The sequence below is a fragment of the Gymnoscopelus braueri genome (assembly GCF_963280865.1).
Source record: "Gymnoscopelus braueri genome assembly, chromosome: 5".
Classification (NCBI taxonomy): domain Eukaryota; kingdom Metazoa; phylum Chordata; class Actinopteri; order Myctophiformes; family Myctophidae; genus Gymnoscopelus; species Gymnoscopelus braueri.
Window position 1 is genome coordinate 57,630,791 of NC_137606.1, and position 18,945 is coordinate 57,649,735.

The window sequence follows — 18,945 nt, forward strand, 5'->3', positions numbered from 1 at the left end:
CTGTTTATGGCTGATTATATCTGACAGAGTTGACAAAGAACTTGGACACAACTTTAAAGGGCCAACATTTTTCAAAAAATATACATTTTTAAACAAAGATGATAATAATAGTACATTCTCACACCTATGTTATCAATACACATGGTTAGTTTAAAAAAAATGCTTTTAACAAACAAAAAGTTGTGAATCTTGTTGTCCGAGACACGAGTGTTTTCTGGCAGACGGCATGTTTAGATGTAAAAAAAAACAAACATGTATGCTGTCTTTCATTATGTTTATTCTATTTTTCTCCGCTAAACCCACTTCAAACCGTGAAAGCATCTGCCACTTTGTCCATGTTTTATACTTTGGGCTATTCAAAAATAGCAGATCTACAAGCTCATAGCGTGGCACAGAGCGATCGCGCATCGAGAATGTCTCGTTTTGCCCACTGTAAAAAGTTAAGGAGATACAAAGGTTTTTAGCAAGGAGATAGAATGGAAGCGGATGGGAGCCAGATTTTTTGGCACAGTGATCCATCTGTCCCTTCCTTCTCAGAGTCACCATGGGTGATTCCAGGGCTGCGCTAGCCCCCCCCTTGTGGAAAAAAACAAAAAGACTGAAAACACGGTTTTAACCGTGTTCGGCACCAAAGCGCTACTCTGTGAAAACACGGTTTGAACCGTGTTTGTCACCCGATGTGTTAACTCATTCCCTGCCTAGAACGTAAAAAACGTAATTATTTCCAATTAACAATTCTGCCAAGAACATAAAAAAACGTAATCATTTTTTTCAATTTTTCATTATTTATTTTTTTATTTGACCCAAAGACCAAGGAGATATGATTTTTCGAAAGATCTAGACTCCTATCCACTTCCTTGTTAACTTAAAACTTAAACATTCTGTATCTCGGCTCCTGAGTACTTTTTTTTTTTTCAATGAATAATCTCTGGCAGTGGGCAAATGCGGCCAGAAATAATTCAGGCAGTGAATGAGTTAATAGCCGACGCAAAATCTATAATGACACAGATGCTGGGGGTTGAATGGGGCTAAACGCATGTTTGTGTCTTCCTCCCCTCTGTGTGTGTGTGTGTGTGTGTGTGTGTCTGTCTGTCTGTCTGTCTGTCTGTCTGTCTGTCTGTCTGTCTGTCTGTCTGTCTGTCTGTCTGTGTGCGCGTGTGTCTGTGTGCGCGTGTGTCTGTGTGCGCGTGTGTCTGTGTGCGCTTGTGTGTGCGTGTGCGTGCGCGTGCGTGTGTGTGGGTCTGTCTGTGTGTGTGCGTGTGCGTGCGCGTGCGTGTGTGTGGGTCTGTCTGTGTGTGTGCGTATGCGTGTGCGTGTCTGTGCGTGTGCGTGCATGTGCGTGTGCATGCGCGTGTGTGTCATTCAGTCTCTGGATGACGTCATCAAGGAGCTGATGGCGGTGGTCCACAGAGATCTGTCAGAGAAGCAGTCTGTAGCGTTCAGTATGACCTTCCTGCCCACTAAGCTGGAGCTGACCACGGCCTCAGCAGAGAGCAGCTTCATCTTTGAGTTCAGCTCGCCTGACGCCCGCTCACACTTTGAACAGGCCTTTGAGGAGGCCAAGAAGAAGCTAGGTGAGCGGCCGCGCCCACTTATTTTAACCCATTAAGACCTGAGGTTCCGATTCTACAAATGTCTTCTAAACAGTAAAAAAAAAACAAAAAAAAAAACATGATATGTATTTGGTCGTGGACCGCCATCTCAACATATTTTGTTCCAGGGACCCCCCAGAAGCAAATATTTGAGTTAAATATGTATATTCAAAGATTTGCTAAAGAAATCTTGATTTTTCAAAAAATAGCAGATCTACAAGCTCATAGAGCGGCACTCGGTGCCGCGCTATGAGCTTGTAGATCTGCTATTTTTAGAAGAATTAAACTCAAATCTTTGCTTTTGGGGGGTCCCTGGAACAAAACGGTTTGAGATGGGGGTCCGTGGCCAAATACATATCATTCTGGGGGGGTCCTTGACATGAAAAAGTTTGAAATATTATAGCAAAGTGTTTTAAAAAGAACTGTTAGGATTTAGAAGAGATTTGTAGAATCCCCCAAAAGCAAAGATTAGAGTTTAAAATGTTAGCTTTAAAATATGTATATATTAAAATATGTAATTTAAAAAAACGAGCCGCAATGTGTTTTATGCACGTACTGTAAGATCGTTTATTTTTTTCAAGACGTTTTATGGATTATCTCCATCTAATTATCTCATCATTATCTGGTGTTTATATGAACCAGAAGATGAAGCTAATATAATATGTTTTCTCCAGCTATGAACAAGGATCAGTGGAACCCTGAGTTCCTGAAGGCCATTCCCATCATGAAGACACGCAGTGGGATGCAGGTGAGACAAAAAACAAGAACATGCAGTCAGGCACAAACACATTAGTTTTGGTGGCTGGCTGGCTGACTGACTGACTGACTGACTGACTGACTGACTGACTGACTGACTGACTGGCTGACTGGCTGGTAATTATTCAATTAATTGCAAAATGGGTCTATGTTCTGATAGTGCTCGTTACTATAGAGTGTCCTGTCCATATAAGGAGTCTCCATGTCTCTCCAGCTCTTTATTAAACAGAAAATGCATATTCAGTGCTCTCTCCTGGTTGGCTTAAATTGTGTCACCTACCTGAAAATGTACATATATTCTGTTTACTAAAGAGCTGGAGAAACCCCTGTGACCGAACAAACGCTCTGTAGCAATGATTACTATCATAATATAACCTTTAAAAAAAAAATTTAATAATAATAAATAAATCACTTACCCTACCTTTAAGGGTTAAGTCTGGTCTTTATAGTTTTAGTTTTATATCCAGACCAACTGACTGAACTGTCTGACTGAGGCTGGAATATGAGCAGTCCAGTCTGTTATATATGAATAAAAACATAGATAATAATGATTAACTCTTTGTGTTCCAGTTCTCCTGTGCCTCTCCCAGTCACAGCAGTCCAGACAGCAGCTGTGAGGTGTGGGTGTGTAACAGTGATGGATACGTGGGACAGGTCAGTACGCACACACACACACACACACGCACGCACACACACACACACACACACACACACACACACACACACACACACACACACACACACACACACACACACACACACACACACACACACACACACACACACACATACACACACACACACACACACACACACACACACACACACACACACACACACACACACACACACACACACACACACACACACACACACACATAAACACGCACGCACGCACACATAAAAAAGGTGATCTACAAGCTCATAGATTGGCTATCTTTCGGTGTGCTATCTATCTTTCACCTAAGTTTAATGTTATATATTATAGAATCAGAATCAGGTTTATTGTCACATCACAGGTTTACAAGGTAAAACAATGGGTGAAATTCGCTTTCATGCATCGTTCCCATCGCAACATTTTTTCCATAGAAAGAAGAGGGGGGTGGGGGGGGCAAGTGGAAAGGGAGATCATAATACATTTGACCCTCCCAATTATAATAACACAAGTGTATACGCACACACACAAGCGCACACACACCCACCCCCACACACACACGCACACGCACGCACGCACGCATGCACGCACGCACGCACGCACGCACGCGCACACGTGCACACACACGCACGCACACGTGCACACACACGCACACACATCTGCTTACAGGTGCAAAAGAGTGAGTATAAAGACATAGTTTGGGAATTGCTTGCCGTACGCCCTCTAGTGGCTGAGAAGAGCATGTCTGGTGTGCAGGCGTATCTGCTGAACGTTGGGGAGTAGCCCACAGTGACCTCTGGTGGTTGTAGTTTTTATGTAGTTTTCATGTTTTCTGTAGTTTTTTGTATTGAACATCAGGGAGGGACATACAGTGCCCTCTACTGGTTGTAGTTCTTTTGTAGTTTTCTGTAGTTTTGACCTTGACTTCCTGTGTAGGTGTGTCTACTGAACATCAGGGAGGAGCCTACGGTGGAGGCGTGCATCGCCGTGTGTTCTGCTCGCATCATCTGTATCGCTGCTGTTCCTGGTCTGAAGGGCAGGTACGTGCACACACACACACACACACACACACACACACACACACACACACACACACACACACACACACACACACACACCGGTTTGAAATGAATGCAGACACGCCAGCTCTCGTTCCTCCCTCTGAGCCTGTCAGCCAATCAGGAGTCTTGTGTGTCTCGTCGTCTCCTAGGGAACGTGGAGCAGAGCCCGCCCTGGCCCCGCCCACCCCTGCCTCTGACCACGCCCACAGCCAGCAGCAGCTGCACATCTCCATCTCTCATTCGTCCCCGGAGCTCAACGAGCCCCTCCCCTCAGGTTGGTCATGAATAATTAATTGACACATCTCCATCTCTCATTGGTCACTGGAGCTCGATGAGCCCCTCCCCTCAGGTTATAATTACAATGTAGGCATTTATCAGGCACTCTTAACACATTGCATGCCAGTCGCGTAGATCTACGCGAACCTATTTAAAGCCGCAGCGTGCCAGTCGCGTAGATCTACGCGAACCGCCGATTCCCATTGTAATCGCCCCAGGTGCACTTTCCGATTTTTTTTTATCCATTTCCGTTTCCGGTTTCCGGTCGGAAACGGAATTATTCGGGTTCCGGTTTTTTCGATCGTATCCGCTTCCTGTCTGGGATCCTGTTTAAAACTCGATTTTCTCGGTTGTTGTTTTTCTCCTCGCTGATCACTGTTTACCGTTGATCGGCTGTAGCTTCAAGATGGCGGCACGGATTTGGAAACTGTTTTCGCTGGCCGTTTCTCACGGATCCGCTGTGTGTTTAGAACCAAATGAACGCGCACTTTTAACTTATTTAGCGAGGTCTGTGGCGACATGAAAAAAACTAAAAAACAACAATAAAACGCTGGCACTGGTGAGTACATTATGAGATTAAACTCTGGCATGGAATGTGTTAATCCAGAGTGATTTACAGTAAGCAGGTAAACATGAGATGTGACAGAGGGGTTCTCAAACTTTTTTATACCATGACCCCATAATATGAGGGATTTTATTTGGAGAGCCCATCGCCAAAAAATCTGTTTAAAGCATTTCACCCCTGGAAGAACTTACAGTCACTCAATGTTAATAATATTTGTAGTAGATAACAGTAGCAACATTTGAAATGTGCACCCTATGGCCAGAAAAATATAGAAGTCTGTGTGTTTGACTGGGGTTTGACTGGACCGCTGCATTACTACAATGACCATAATGCTTTGGGGCACTGCCCTTCCTTGTGGGGAGGGGAGGCTGCGTGGGGGTGTGGTCTACATTGTAGTCAGGAAATAAGGTGAGATAAAGAGGATATGGATAAGAATCTAAAAATACAGATAAAACACAAGAAACACACCAGGATCATGTTTATGGGTCCTAGACCTAGATAAAAATAGGGGTTTGATGCAAAATCGGCGAAATGTCCCTTTAAACATATTATTAATATAATTGTTATTATTATTTTTACTATTATTATTATCAGTGTATTAATTAAATAGAAGAGTAAACATAAACACAGCTTCTGAACCATTCTTTAGCTCCATGGTCACTGAACTACATATTGGACCCGATCGCCACAAAGACACAATATTTACAAGATTCGGACGGACAATAAAAATGGCTTTTTTTCAGAGAGACACATCAGGAGAAAATCTACTTTATTATCAACCTTTCTCTGTCCCAGCAACACACTCTCACAGGATCTATAGCACCAGTAAACATAGATCTATAGCACCAGTAAACATAGATCTATAGCACCAGTAAACATAGATCTATAGCACCAGTAAACATAGATCTATAGCACCAGTAAACATAGATCTATAGCACCAGTAAACATAGATCTATAGCACCAGTAAACATAGATCTATAGCACCAGTAAACATGGATCTATAGCACCAGTAAACATAGATCTATAGCACCAGTAAACATAGATCTATAGCACCAGTAAACATAGATCTATAGCACCAGTAAACATTGGACGTTCTCATGATCAGACTTAGGAGAGCATTTGTAGGATTTCTGTACCATTTGGCCTCTAGTGGTTCCAGTTGAGACGGCGTATCTTCATAAATTAACCATCTTTGACGATATCTTCCTCTTCATTGGTGGCAGCTCCAGCGGGGGCGGAGCTTGTTCCGTTTGACAGCGATGACACGGATGACGAGGATTCTCCAAGCCCCTCCTCCACCTTACAGAGCCAAGCCAGTCACTCTACCATCTCCTCTAGCTATGGAAGTATGTACACACACACACACACACACACACACACACACACACACACACACACACACACACACACCTTGATAACCAGCGGTTGAATGAAGACATACGGCTGTACATCTCATCACCAATCAAATTTGGCAGGGGACCAGAGAAAACTACGGAGTCCGACATTATCTTTGCGTATGTGCACACAGACTCAATATTTATCTTTGTGATCTCTGATCTCTTAAGTCGTGTGTCATTGCCACCGCAGTGAACTACAATTGTATCATAACGTTTATGTTTACTTTTAGCCAGCATTTTTAAATCTGATTCGATGTCGCCCGCTCTGGCCCCGGGGATGCATTTGACTATGGTCCCTGGTGTCACTAACTTCACGTTTCTCATTATAGAACTACCAATAACCAGAGTTGTATTCTCAGTGACACGCGGAGGGGGCGTGTCACAGAGTGGGGCTAACGTCTCACTGCTAAACTCACCGGGTGTAGCAGCGAGTGGGGAAAATCTGTTTGAAACGTGAAGTGGTTGGTGGTCCCGTGTGCTTTTGTTTATTACTACGCTTACGACCAGGAGCAGTCACCCAACCGTCTTGGGTCGTAGGGTGCGTGTGGGGACTATGATCAGTCACGGTCGGTGACCGTGGCCGGTAATGTCCCCCTGTTCCCTGTTGCACGGGAGCAGAGGCTAGGCTATCGTGAGCACCGCTAGCTATGGTTTCCTCCAGCTGACAGAGCCTCTCCTGCTGCGCTGCAAACACACAGCACTTGTTACATACATCCGTACATCCAATAAAGTCACCGGAGTTGTAACTATACATGTGACATACAGTACAGGAGAGAGGATGAGAGCGAGACGGGAACCCGGGGGGGAAGGAGTGAGAAGCCATAGCCCAGCAGCCCAAGGTAGCCGCTAAGCTAAAGCTAGGCTAATTGTAAAGCCAACAACCAACGGCAAAGTTAGTCCCTTAGCTAGACAATCAGCCCAAGTAGCGATAAAGTCGCCACACAGTAGAGATATAGGGTAGTAGTTAGCAGTGATAGTGTGTTCAAATCACAATAATACAATAATATCAACGTTAGCGTCTTGCACAGCTCAACGATATACGTCTCGCTAGCTCAGACAGTACAGGAAGTGACGTAACACGCTTACCGTCGGGGCTACGTCAGGGTTGCCATGGACGATATGGACGATGGACGATATTGGTTCATTCATGGCGATACGATTCGAGGAGTAACTATTTAGCAAAGAAATTAGAACTGTGTGAAACATGTGGAGAGAGCAGTTTTTGTTAAGGGAAACATTTATTATTATGGATATAAGTAAGTAAACACCCCCTCTCTCTCTTACGTTAGCGTTAACAACGATCTGGTACCACCCACCCATAAAACAAACATGGGCAAATTCTCCTTCTACAGCACTGCCACCCAGGTGTGGAATAGTCTAACCCTGTGCCTCAAAAAGTGCAGTTCGCTGGGCTCATTCAAAACAGCCCTGAAAACTCACCTTTCAGGAGGCCAAAAGAGGAGGTAGTACCATTTTCCCGTCAGAAGGACAACCCCCACCCCTGCTTGGCTCACCCCCCCCCCCCCCCCATTGTTTGTACAGATAGTGCAGATTTTTTCTGCATTTTTGTCTCCGCCAGGCCGAAAGGCATGACGAGAGAATATGTTTTGCCGTCCGTCCGTGCGTGTGCGTGCGTGCGTGCGTGCGTGCGTGCGTGCGTGCGTGCGTGCGTGCGTGCGTGCGTGCGTGCGTGCGTGCGTGCGTCCGTCCGTCCGTCCGTCCGTCCGTCCGTCCGTCCGTCCGTCCGTCCGTCCGTCCGTCCGTCCGTCCGTCCGTCCGTCCGTCCGTCCGTGTGTCCGTCTGTGAACAGGTTATCTATCTCTGGCACTGTTGGCTTGATCGCAGCGAAACTGTGCACACACACTCCCTGGGTGCCAATTCGGAAGCTTTGCCCCAATTTTTTCACATGGGCCTGTTATAGCGTCACCAGGAGGCCGCTTTTTGCAAAACACATTTTTTTACAGTACTCCTACAGATTTTGTCCAAACGTCACGCAAATCGGTACACAGTATCTCTATAGTCATTACACGAAACGGATCTTGCAGATTATTCATATTCCATCCTGATTGGCTAAAAATGGCTTCCAAAGTGTGCAGGAGTGCTCCGTTTTGAACAAAATGCCTCCATCCGCCTGATTTCTCACATTCCAGCCTGATTGGTGAATACCAAACATTGCTGCCCCACAATAACCTACCTGACCTGGCGGAGACCTGTGCTCCGAGGAGCACTTTTTCTAGTTTGTTTTGTTTTTAGTTTTTGTTTGTACATATAGTGATATTTGAACTGTTGGTGCCACTATATATGATTATGAATTGAATACCAAGGACCTCAATGGAAACAAGACCGCAAGGACTTTTGTTTTGGACGGGCCTTTTAGACAAAGTATTTTAAATGTAATTGTGCTGTTTTACATGTTTTGGCCTAATAAAATATTCAATGAATCAATCTCTCCCCCCCCCAGATGAGGAGGGTCCGGGGGGGGTGAAGGACATGGCCACAGAGACCACCAGCAGCGAGGAGGAGCAGGAGTTCCCGGCCCCCGGGCCGTACGGAGCGCCCCCCGGTGGCGGGAGGTCTCACCACCACATGGACGGCAGCAGCATGGACGGCCGCGCCATGCGGCGCTCGTCACGCGGATCCTTCACCAGAGCCTCTCTGGAGGACCTGCTCAGCATCGACCCCGAGGCTTACCAGAGCTCTGTGTGGCTAGGGACTGAAGATGGATGGTAATATATATATATAATATATATATGTTATTATTATAATATATATATATATAATATATATATGTTATTATTATAATATATATACCAGAGCTCTGTGTGGTTAGGGACTGAAGATGGATGGTAATATATATATATATAATATATATATGTTATTATTATAATATATATATATATAATATATATATGTTATTATTATAATATATATATATATAATATATATATGTTATTATTATAATATATATACCAGAGCTCTGTGTGGTTAGGGACTGAAGATGGATGGTAATATATATATATATAATATATATAATTATAATATATATACCAGAGCTCTGTGTGGCTAGGGACTGAAGATGGATGGTAATATATATATATAATATATATATGTTATTATTATAATATATATACCAGAGCTCTGTGTGGTTAGGGACTGAAGATGGATGGTAATATATATATATATATATATATTATAATATATATACCAGAGCTCTGTGTGGCTAGGGACTGAAGATGGATGGTAATATATATAATAATAATATTATAATAATTATTATTATTATTAGTCCATACCCGTGGGGGGATATGCGCACATGATCTGGCAACCCGGGAGGCAGTTCGTCCCGTAGCGCGCGGGGCCGTCCCACAGCTGGGCAGCCGTAACCATGGCGACATTCTTTTACATAAAAGCGCTAATAAACAGCTGACAGTTGGGGACATCGAAAAACGGTCTTCGGTGTTCCTCATGGTGATGGTCAATGGCTGTGTGTGTGTGTAACACATGGTGATGGTCAATGGCTGTGTGTGTGTGTAACACATGGTGATGGTCAATGGCTGTGTGTGTGTGTAACACATGGTGATGGTCAATGGCTGTGTGTGTGTAACACATGGTGATGGTCAATGGCTGTGTGTGTGTGTAACACATGGTGATGGTCAATGGCTGTGTGTGTGTGTAACACATGGTGATGGTCAATGGCTGTGTGTGTGTGTAACACATGGTGATGGTCAATGGCTGTGTGCAAATTCAGATCAATTGCTCCGGAACACTGAGGAGAACCGGGCAGAAGAGATTTTGGCCTCACCACCGACCACCGGGACAGAGCTTTGTGGAGTTATAGGAGGATTATTATAAATATAGCTGCAAGCAGAGAAAGCAAAGAAAAACGCAATATGCAATACACGCAGGGTGAAAATAACCTCTTTTTTTTTTGCTTAAGTCACATGTTTTTGTGACTTAGGCCAAAGCAATGGCTGGAGTAAATCAGTAAATCATTTGGCCTGTCTAGCATCCATGTGTACCAGTCCTTAGACAGTAACCGGTCTCTCTCTCTACCTGTCTGTCTCTCTACCTGTCTAGCATCCATGTGTACCAGTCCTCAGACAACATCAGGAACAGGAAGAACAGCATGAAGATGCAGCACTCTGCCTCCATCCTGTGCATCCTGTGAGTTCACTGACCCCTGCTGGACACTGCATGAACTGACTGGTTTGCTTTTGTAAAGTGTGATTGAGTACCTAGAAGAATGATGTATTATTATTGATATTATTATGATTATTATTATTATTATATTTACTGTTGTTGTTGTTGTTGTTGTTGTTGTTGTTGTTGTTGGAATTGGCAGAGAGACTCATTTGTGTAGAATATTTATCTAAAAGCCCATCATGGTGTTTTAATGTCTTCCTTCAGATATCTGGACAACAAGGTGTTTGTCTCTCTGGCCAACGGAGAGGTCATCGTTTACCAGAGAGAAGCAGGTAAGATCTGAGGCAGGGGGTCTTCAATGTCTCATCGAGGACCCCTTAGCTGAGAGAGATGAAGCAGGGACCCCCTTAGCTGAGAGAGATGAAGCAGGGACCCCTTAGCTGAGAGAGATGAAGCAGGGACCCCTTAGCTGAGAGAGATGAAGCAGGGACCCCTTAGCTGAGAGAGATGAAGCAGGGACCCCTTAGCTGAGAGAGAGAGATGAAGCAGGGACCCCTTAGCTGAGAGAGATGAAGCAGGGACCCCTTAGCTGAGAGAGATGAAGCAGGGACCCCTTAGCTGAGAGAGAGAGAGAGAGAGAGAGAGAGAGAGAGAGAGAGAGAGAGAGAGAGAGAGAGAGAGAGAGAGAGAGAGAGAGAGAGAGAGAGAGAGAGAGAGAGAGAGAGAGAGAGAGAGAGAGAGAGAGAGAGAGAGAGAGAGAGAGAGAGAGAGAGAGAGATGAAGCAGGGACCCCTTAGCTGAGAGAGAGATGAAGCAGGGACCCCTTAGCTGAGAGAGAGATGAAGCAGGGACCCCTTAACTGAGAGAGAGATGAAGCAGGGACCCCTTAGCTGAGAGAGAGATGAAGCAGGGACCCCTTAGCAGAGAGAGAGATGAAGCAGGGACCCCTTAGCAGAGAGAGAGATGAAGCAGGGACCCCTTAGCTGAGAGAGAGATGAAGCAGGGACCCCTTAGCTGAGAGAGAGATGAAGCAGGGACCCCTTAGCTGAGAGAGAGATGAAGCAGGGACCCCTTAGCTGAGAGAGAGAGAGAGAGAGAGAGAGAGATGAAGCAGGGACCCCTTAGCTGAGAGAGAGAGAGAGATGAAACCATTTGCATTGCAACGCATTGTGAGCTTGTAGATCTACTATTTTCAAATGGCAGAGATGTATGTAGGGCTGAAGTGGTTAATGTATGTTTTGTAATAATAATCAAAATCTACAAAGTAACTAAAGTTTTCAAATAATTGTAGTGGAGTAAAAAGTATAATATTTCCCTCTGAGATGTAGTGGAGTAGAAGTAAAAGTACAGAAAATTGTAAATACTTGAGTAAACGTACTTTCCCACCACGTCTCTCTAAACTCCAGGTAGTTTCTGGGACCCCCAGTCGTCCCAGACGTTGGTCCTGGCCACGCCCAGTAGCCCCGTCACCAAGATGGTCCCCGTGGGGGGCAAGCTGTGGTGCGGGTCCCAGAACAGGGTCCTGATCCTCAACACTGTGAGCCTGGTGCAGGAGGTAACTACATGGATGGGATTTCAATCAGTGGCACCACAACATGGCTGCCACTGCTATGCCCTAATAGTTAGTGACATTTTAATAATGGTCGCGTTACTCGTTACTTTATGTGAAAAGAGCCGTCATAGGATGAAAGGTTCATTATGATCCCACGTGTGTCTGTCTGTCACCTTGTGCTTCAGCAACATGAACATATAAACATACGAGCAAAATGAATAGATAAACTAGTTACTTTTCAAATTTAGTAACTAGTAAAGTAACTAGTTACTTTTATAACACATTGAGTGCCGTGTTTCACGTGTTTTACCGCAATGGCGCAACGTGTCAATGGCGTGTTTGACGTGTTTACATTTTTATTTTTATTAAAAAAAAATTCAGAACCCAAGATATCATCATTTGAAGATCTGCTGCTCCATTCGCTTCTTGTTTAACTTATTACTGTAAAAGGCTGTATCTCGGCTCCTGAGCACTTTATTTTTTACTATGTATTTTTCAATGTTATTTTCAAAAGGCAGACAATTAATGTCAACGAGGTCACAATGACCTCGTTGACCTTTGTGAAACCACACAGGGCAACCCTCAGTGATTAGCAACCATCAGGGGATCCATTATACTGGAGATAAATACTCTGTGACTACTTGAAAAAGGTATTAGAACATTTAAAAATTGCTGGTACAGTTCACTATGATGTTTTTATTTCATTGGGCATTGAATGTCGTTACTCGTTACTTTTAACTAGTAACTCCTTTTCCAACACTGGAATGATACTGTATTGAACCCATAGAGGGGGAGGATAATCACTGGCATAAGTATGTATAACACTTATGACTAAAAAGAAAGTCACCTTGTGAGTGTTAACTACAAGATTTGTATTTTAACTGCAATAACATTATACAAACATCAGTATTTTTTCTCACTTTTTTTTCATGAAGGAGTCCTTGTTCTAACGATGTCATGATTTAATTCATTATGAAAATTAACCCTTTAGATCTCTCTCTCTCTCTCTCTCTCTCTCTCTCTCTCTCTCAGCATTGGTTCCAGGTGGGCGGGGACAGCAGCAGGTGTGTGACCAGCATGGTGTCCTATGGCCAGGGGGTGTGGCTAGCCCTGCAGGGCTCCGCCCAGGTGAGGCTGTACCACGCCCAGACCTGGGAGAGCCTGACCGAGGTGGACGTGGCGCCTGCCGTGCACAAGATGCTAGCAGGTACACACACACATACACACACACACACACGCACACACACACACACACACACGTGATGTCATGGTGATGTCATCATGGTGATGTCATGGTGATGTCATCATGGTGATGTCATCATGGTGTCATGGTGATGTCATCATGTTGATGTCATGGTGATGTCATCATGGTGATGTCATCATGGTGTCATGGTGATGTCATGGTGTTGTCATGGTGATGTCATCATGGTGATGTCATGGTGATGTCATCATGGTGATGTCATCATGGTGTCATGGTGATGACATCATGGTGATGTCATCATGGTCTCATGGTGATGTCATGGTGATGTCATCATGGTGATGTCATCATGGTGTCATGGTGATGTCATCATGTTGATGTCATGGTGATGTCATCATGGTGATGTCATCATGGTGTCATGGTGATGACATCATGGTGATGTCATCATGGTCTCATGGTGATGTCATGGTGATGTCATCATGGTGATGTCATCATGGTGTCATGGTGATGTCATCATGTTGATGTCATGGTGATGTCATCATGGTGATGTCATCATGGTGTCATGGTGATGTCATCATGTTGATGTCATGGTGATGTCATCATGGTGATGTCATCATGGTGTCATGGTGATGTCATGGTGATGTCATGGTGATGTCATCATGGTGATGTCATGGTGATGTCATCATGGTGATGTCATCATGGTGTCATGGTGATGACATCATGGTGATGTCATCATGGTCTCATGGTGATGTCATGGTGATGTCATCATGGTGATGTCATCATGGTGTCATGGTGATGTCATCATGTTGATGTCATGGTGATGTCATCATGGTGATGTCATCATGGTGTCATGGTGATGACATCATGGTGATGTCATCATGGTATCATGGTGATGTCATGGTGATGTCATCATGGTGTCATGGTGATGTCATCATGTTGATGTCATGGTGATGTCATCATGGTGATGTCATGGTGATGTCATCATGGTGATGTCATCATGGTGTCATGGTGATGTCATCATGGTGATGTCATGGTGATGTCATCATGGTGATGTCATGGTGATGTCATCATGGTGATGTCATCATGGTGTCATGGTGATGTCATCATGGTGATGTCATCATGGTGATGTCATGGTGATGTCATCATGGTGATGTCATCATGGTGTCATGGTGATGTCATCATGGTGATGTCATCATGGTGATGTCATGGTACATTACAATTGAAAATAATAGGCGGCAAAGCCTTAAGCTGGACTTAACGTGCACTCACTCACTACACCATTTATGTGTCTGTGCATGTCTCTCTACCAGGCTCAGACGCCATCATCAGACAGCATAAGGCAGCATGTCTTCGTATCACCGCTCTGTTGGCCTGTAAAGACCTGCTGTGGATCGGGACCAGTGCTGGTACACACACGCACGCACGCACGCACACGCGCGCACACACACACACACACACACACACACACACACACACACACACACACACACACACACACACACACACACATATACACACCGAGGACCCCCATTTAAAAAAACATTGTTCCAAGGACCCCCCCAGAACCAAAGATTTGAGTTAAAAATGTTTAGTTTTCATGATTTTCCAAAAAATAGCAGATCTACAAGCTCGTAGCGGCACCGATACTGATACCCCCCCTCCAGGACCCCTGGGGGACCCCTGGACCCCACTTTGAGAAACATGATATCTAAATTACATTTTAACCTTTGCAAGGTTTTGGGGCGAGGAGGAGAGTGGGCGGGATTAATGGCCTGTGACTTCACTGTCGAAGGGCCAAGCTCAGATTACTTTTCAGCCTAATTATTCAGAAAACCCCCAGACCACAGAAAATCCACTGAATGTTCAAAGTTCAGTTTTTTTGGGTGTAATTGAGGTCATAAAACCCCCCAAAAAAACATTAAAAATAAAAAAAGTGAAAATGAATGTCATAGAACCTTTAATGTTGTTTTATTTTCATTTTGTATGTCTTGTCCTATCAGGCGTGGTCCTGACTCTGTCCATCCCGGCGGTGAGTTCGGGGACGGTGGCGGGGACCCTGCGTTCCCCGCTCATTCCCATGGGCTCTGCTCACGGCCACACGGGTCACGTTCGATTCCTGACGGCCATAGAGCTGCCGGAGGGCTTCGACGTGAACTTCCCTCCTCCGCCAGCAGAGGGCACAGGTGAGACAACCTCTTGTACTTTTTAACATCTATTCATCTATGGTGTAAAGTAACTTAAGTACATGTACTCAAGTACTGTACTTAAGTACAATTTTGAGGTACTTTTACTTTACTGGAGTATTTCCAATTTTCAGTACTTATACTTCTACTCCACTACATCTCAGAGGAAAATATTGTACTTTTACTCCACTACAATTATTTTTAGTTACTAGTTACTTTGTAGATATAAATTATTACATTATAAAACATACATTAACCACTTTAGCCCTATTTTATACCTAGGCTGTTTGAAAATAGCAGATCTACAAGCTCACAGATCTACAAGCTCAGCTTGTGAGCTTGTAGATCTGCTATTTTCAAACATTTAGTACTTTTACTTTTGGTACTTTAAGTACATTTTGATACCAATACTTTTGTACTTTTACTCAAGCACATTTTGAATTCCGGACTTTTACTTGTAACAGAGTACTTCTAAATTGCAGTATTGATACTTTTACTTGAGTAAAACATGTGAGTACTTCAGTAGGACGAAGGCTCTATGATCCTCTCGGTGGAGGCTCCTCACTGCCAGGCGAGGAAAAATGGGGTAAAATAACCGTGACCTTTAACCCTCTCTGTCACCATCCAGGCAACCAATCCCAGAGCAGCGCGGTGGTGATTGACGGGGGAGGTCTGCAGAGGCGGGACTCGGCGCGGCGCCGAGCCTCCGCCCACCTCCCACCGGCCAAGACCAATCAGCTGGTGATCTCCGGGGGCGACGGCTACGAGGACTTCAGACTGACCAATAGCAGCGAGACGGTGGGGCGGGACGACAGCACCAATCACCTGCTGCTATGGAGGGTCTGAGGCACCGCCCCCTTTCTACTGACTCCTCCTACTTTTGTTTTTGTTGTTTCGTTCGTCCGGTTGAAATGTCTTTTTGTTTTTTTTTGGGGCCTTTTTGATTGGTCCGCCGGTCTCCACGTATCTGCGTTCCTATTGGTCCATTGTGGTCTCCACCTATCAACGCCCTCCCTCCCTCCCTCCCTCCTGAACTGACTGGAGACACATGGGTGGGAGGGGCCTCTTCTTGTTTCAATGTGATGTTTGGTCCTCACACTGTGTGTGTGTGTGTGTGTGTGTGTGTGTGTGTGTGTGTGTGTGTGTGTGTGGTGTTGAACTCCAGCAGACAGACAGACAGACAGACACCGAGCGGACACCAAGGTCACCCTTGACCCTTGAACTTGACCCCATCCCCCATCCTCCACCAATGACAATGAAGGACATTGGAGGTTTGGGGTGGGGGGGGGGGGGGGGCTTTAACCTTTGACATTTGACCTTTGACTCCTCGTTCCCACGTGGAGCCCCTCCCTCGCTTTCCCACGATGACATCATCGCTACATCATGACGAGACGATGACATCATCGCTATGATGCTACGATCGCTACGAGGCGATGGCATCATCGATGACATCATCGCTATGACGAGGCGTTGAGGAGGACAAGAGGAAGGAAGGAAGGAAGGAAGGAAGGAAGAGAGTCATGTGACACTGAACTTGTTATTGACATGATGTGCGAGCTCACCGCCGCCCCCTGATGGCTGGATGGAGGAAAAAAACTAAACTAAACAAAATGTAGTGACACATATATTTAAAATTATAATAATAATAATAATAATAATAATATATATTTACATGTTTAAATGCTTCTGTACCTTCACTGGCTTCACCTTTGACCTTTGTGTTTTCATGTCAGAGTGTTCGCTTCGCTTTGGTTTGCCCCCCCCCCCCCCCGAGAAACAGGAAGTGAGGCCTGGCTCATACAGGAAACAGGAAGTGAGGCCTGGGCTCATACAGGAAACAGGAAGTGAGGCCTGGGCTCGTACAGGAAACAGGAAGTGAGGCCTGGGCTCATACAGGAAACAGGAAGTGAGGCCTGGGCTCATACAGGAAACAGGAAGTGAGGCCAGGAGTCAGTTGCGCGACCTCACACTAAGTTCACACTTAGCCTAGTTTTAGCTTTAACCCTTTAAGACCGGCAACGCATCTGTGTCATTTTAACATTTATTTGGGCTATTAAAAAAATAGCAGATCTACAAGCTCATAGCGCGGCACCGAGTGCCGCGCTATGAGCTTGTAGATATGCATTTTTTTTGAAAAATCGTGAAAATGTGTGCAAATATTTGAATATACATACACCTTTTAAAGCGAACATTTTGTAACTCAAATCTTTGCTTCTCGGGGGTCCCTGGAACTACATATTTTGAGATGGGGGTCCCTGGAACTACATATTTTGAAAATACATGTCATTTTGGGGGTCCTTGACACACAGAATGGGCTAGATGTCTTTTTAAAAGCCGTTTTAAAAGCTTTAACTATAAGCTACGTTTGAACTATGGCGTGAGGCGGTGCAACTGCCTCCATGGTGCATAACAGGAAAACAGGAAGTGCCTGGCCTCCTGGGAATAGCAGATCTACAAGCTCCGCAGATCTGCTATTGTTGTGAAGCCTGCTGCCTCGTATACAGGAATAGCAGATCTACAAGCTCGCAGATCTCCTATTCTGGTCCAAAAAAAAAAAAAAAAAATCCAGTGGTTCTCAAACCTTTTCATGTCGAGGACCCCCTAGAATTGATTTGTGTTCGTCCGCCGACCCCTTCGTCTGAAAATGGTTTGTCCCAGGGACCCCCAGGGACCCCCAGGGACCCCCCAGAAGAGAAGATGTGTGTTCAAAAAAATTTTTTTCAAAAAGTTTCCAAACTTTTTTTTCAAAGATTTTAAAAAATATCAGATCTACAAGCTCACAGCGTGTCACTTCGTGCCGCGCTGCGAGCTTGTAGATCTGATATTTTTTTAATAGCCAACGTATAAATGTATAAAAGTGATTAAAATGATTGTGATGCCGTGTTAAAGGGGAATTTTGGACTAAAGTTTTCTTACCTTTTCTATGACGTTATGATATCTTAGGATGAATGGTACAGTAGAAAAATTTCATAACTCCACCCCTGAGCCGCCACAGCTTAAAAGGTGCGCGGATAGGCCTTAGGTTAGATCACATATTTTAATATCTTTTTTTTTAATTTTTTTTGGTGAGATCTGACGTTCATAGTGACAGAACACTATGCAACCAAAAAAAAAAAAAAAAAAAAAAACAGAAGTCTCGCTAGACAAGATTGAAATCTCGAGATTTCAATCTCGTCTAGCGAGACTTGTTTTTTTTTTTTTTTTTTTTTTTTTTGGGACAGTGTTCTGTCACTATGAACGTCAGATCTCACCAAAAAATTAAATAAAAAAAGCTGTTAAAATATGTGATCTAACCTAAGGCCTATCCGCGCACCTTTTAAGCTGTGGCGGCTTAGGGGTGGAGTTATGAAAATTTTCTACTGTACCATTCATCCTAAGATATAACGTCATAGAAAAGGTAAGAAAACTTTAGTCCAAAATTCCCCTTTAACTACTCTTGCTGGGGACCCCCCCCCCCCCGGAGACCCCGCCCCCTTGAGAACCACTGCTTTATAACCAGGGGTTTAGTTCCAAGGACAGCCCCCCCCCCACACACACACACACACACACACACACCCCCCCTAGTGG

General features: G+C 44.5%; 1 protein-coding gene across 1 annotated transcript in view; it reads left to right on the top strand.

Moving 5' to 3' along the window:
• arhgef17 (Rho guanine nucleotide exchange factor (GEF) 17) overlaps nucleotides 1-18,223 on the top strand; it is a 126,831-nt gene extending 108,608 nt beyond the window's left edge. Inside the window, exons 23-36 of the mRNA XM_080429333.1 lie at nucleotides 1,367-1,574; nucleotides 2,267-2,340; nucleotides 2,919-3,002; nucleotides 3,940-4,043; nucleotides 4,214-4,338; nucleotides 6,129-6,251; nucleotides 8,764-9,028; nucleotides 10,380-10,466; nucleotides 10,710-10,777; nucleotides 11,852-12,000; nucleotides 13,030-13,204; nucleotides 14,506-14,601; nucleotides 15,196-15,378; nucleotides 16,007-18,223. Of these exons, the coding sequence (XP_080285459.1) occupies nucleotides 1,367-1,574; nucleotides 2,267-2,340; nucleotides 2,919-3,002; nucleotides 3,940-4,043; nucleotides 4,214-4,338; nucleotides 6,129-6,251; nucleotides 8,764-9,028; nucleotides 10,380-10,466; nucleotides 10,710-10,777; nucleotides 11,852-12,000; nucleotides 13,030-13,204; nucleotides 14,506-14,601; nucleotides 15,196-15,378; nucleotides 16,007-16,224 (1,959 nt within the window). The 3' untranslated portion in view covers nucleotides 16,225-18,223. The remainder of the gene's footprint in view (nucleotides 1-1,366; nucleotides 1,575-2,266; nucleotides 2,341-2,918; nucleotides 3,003-3,939; nucleotides 4,044-4,213; nucleotides 4,339-6,128; nucleotides 6,252-8,763; nucleotides 9,029-10,379; nucleotides 10,467-10,709; nucleotides 10,778-11,851; nucleotides 12,001-13,029; nucleotides 13,205-14,505; nucleotides 14,602-15,195; nucleotides 15,379-16,006) is intronic.
• The last annotated feature ends 722 nt before the right edge of the window (nucleotides 18,224-18,945 follow it).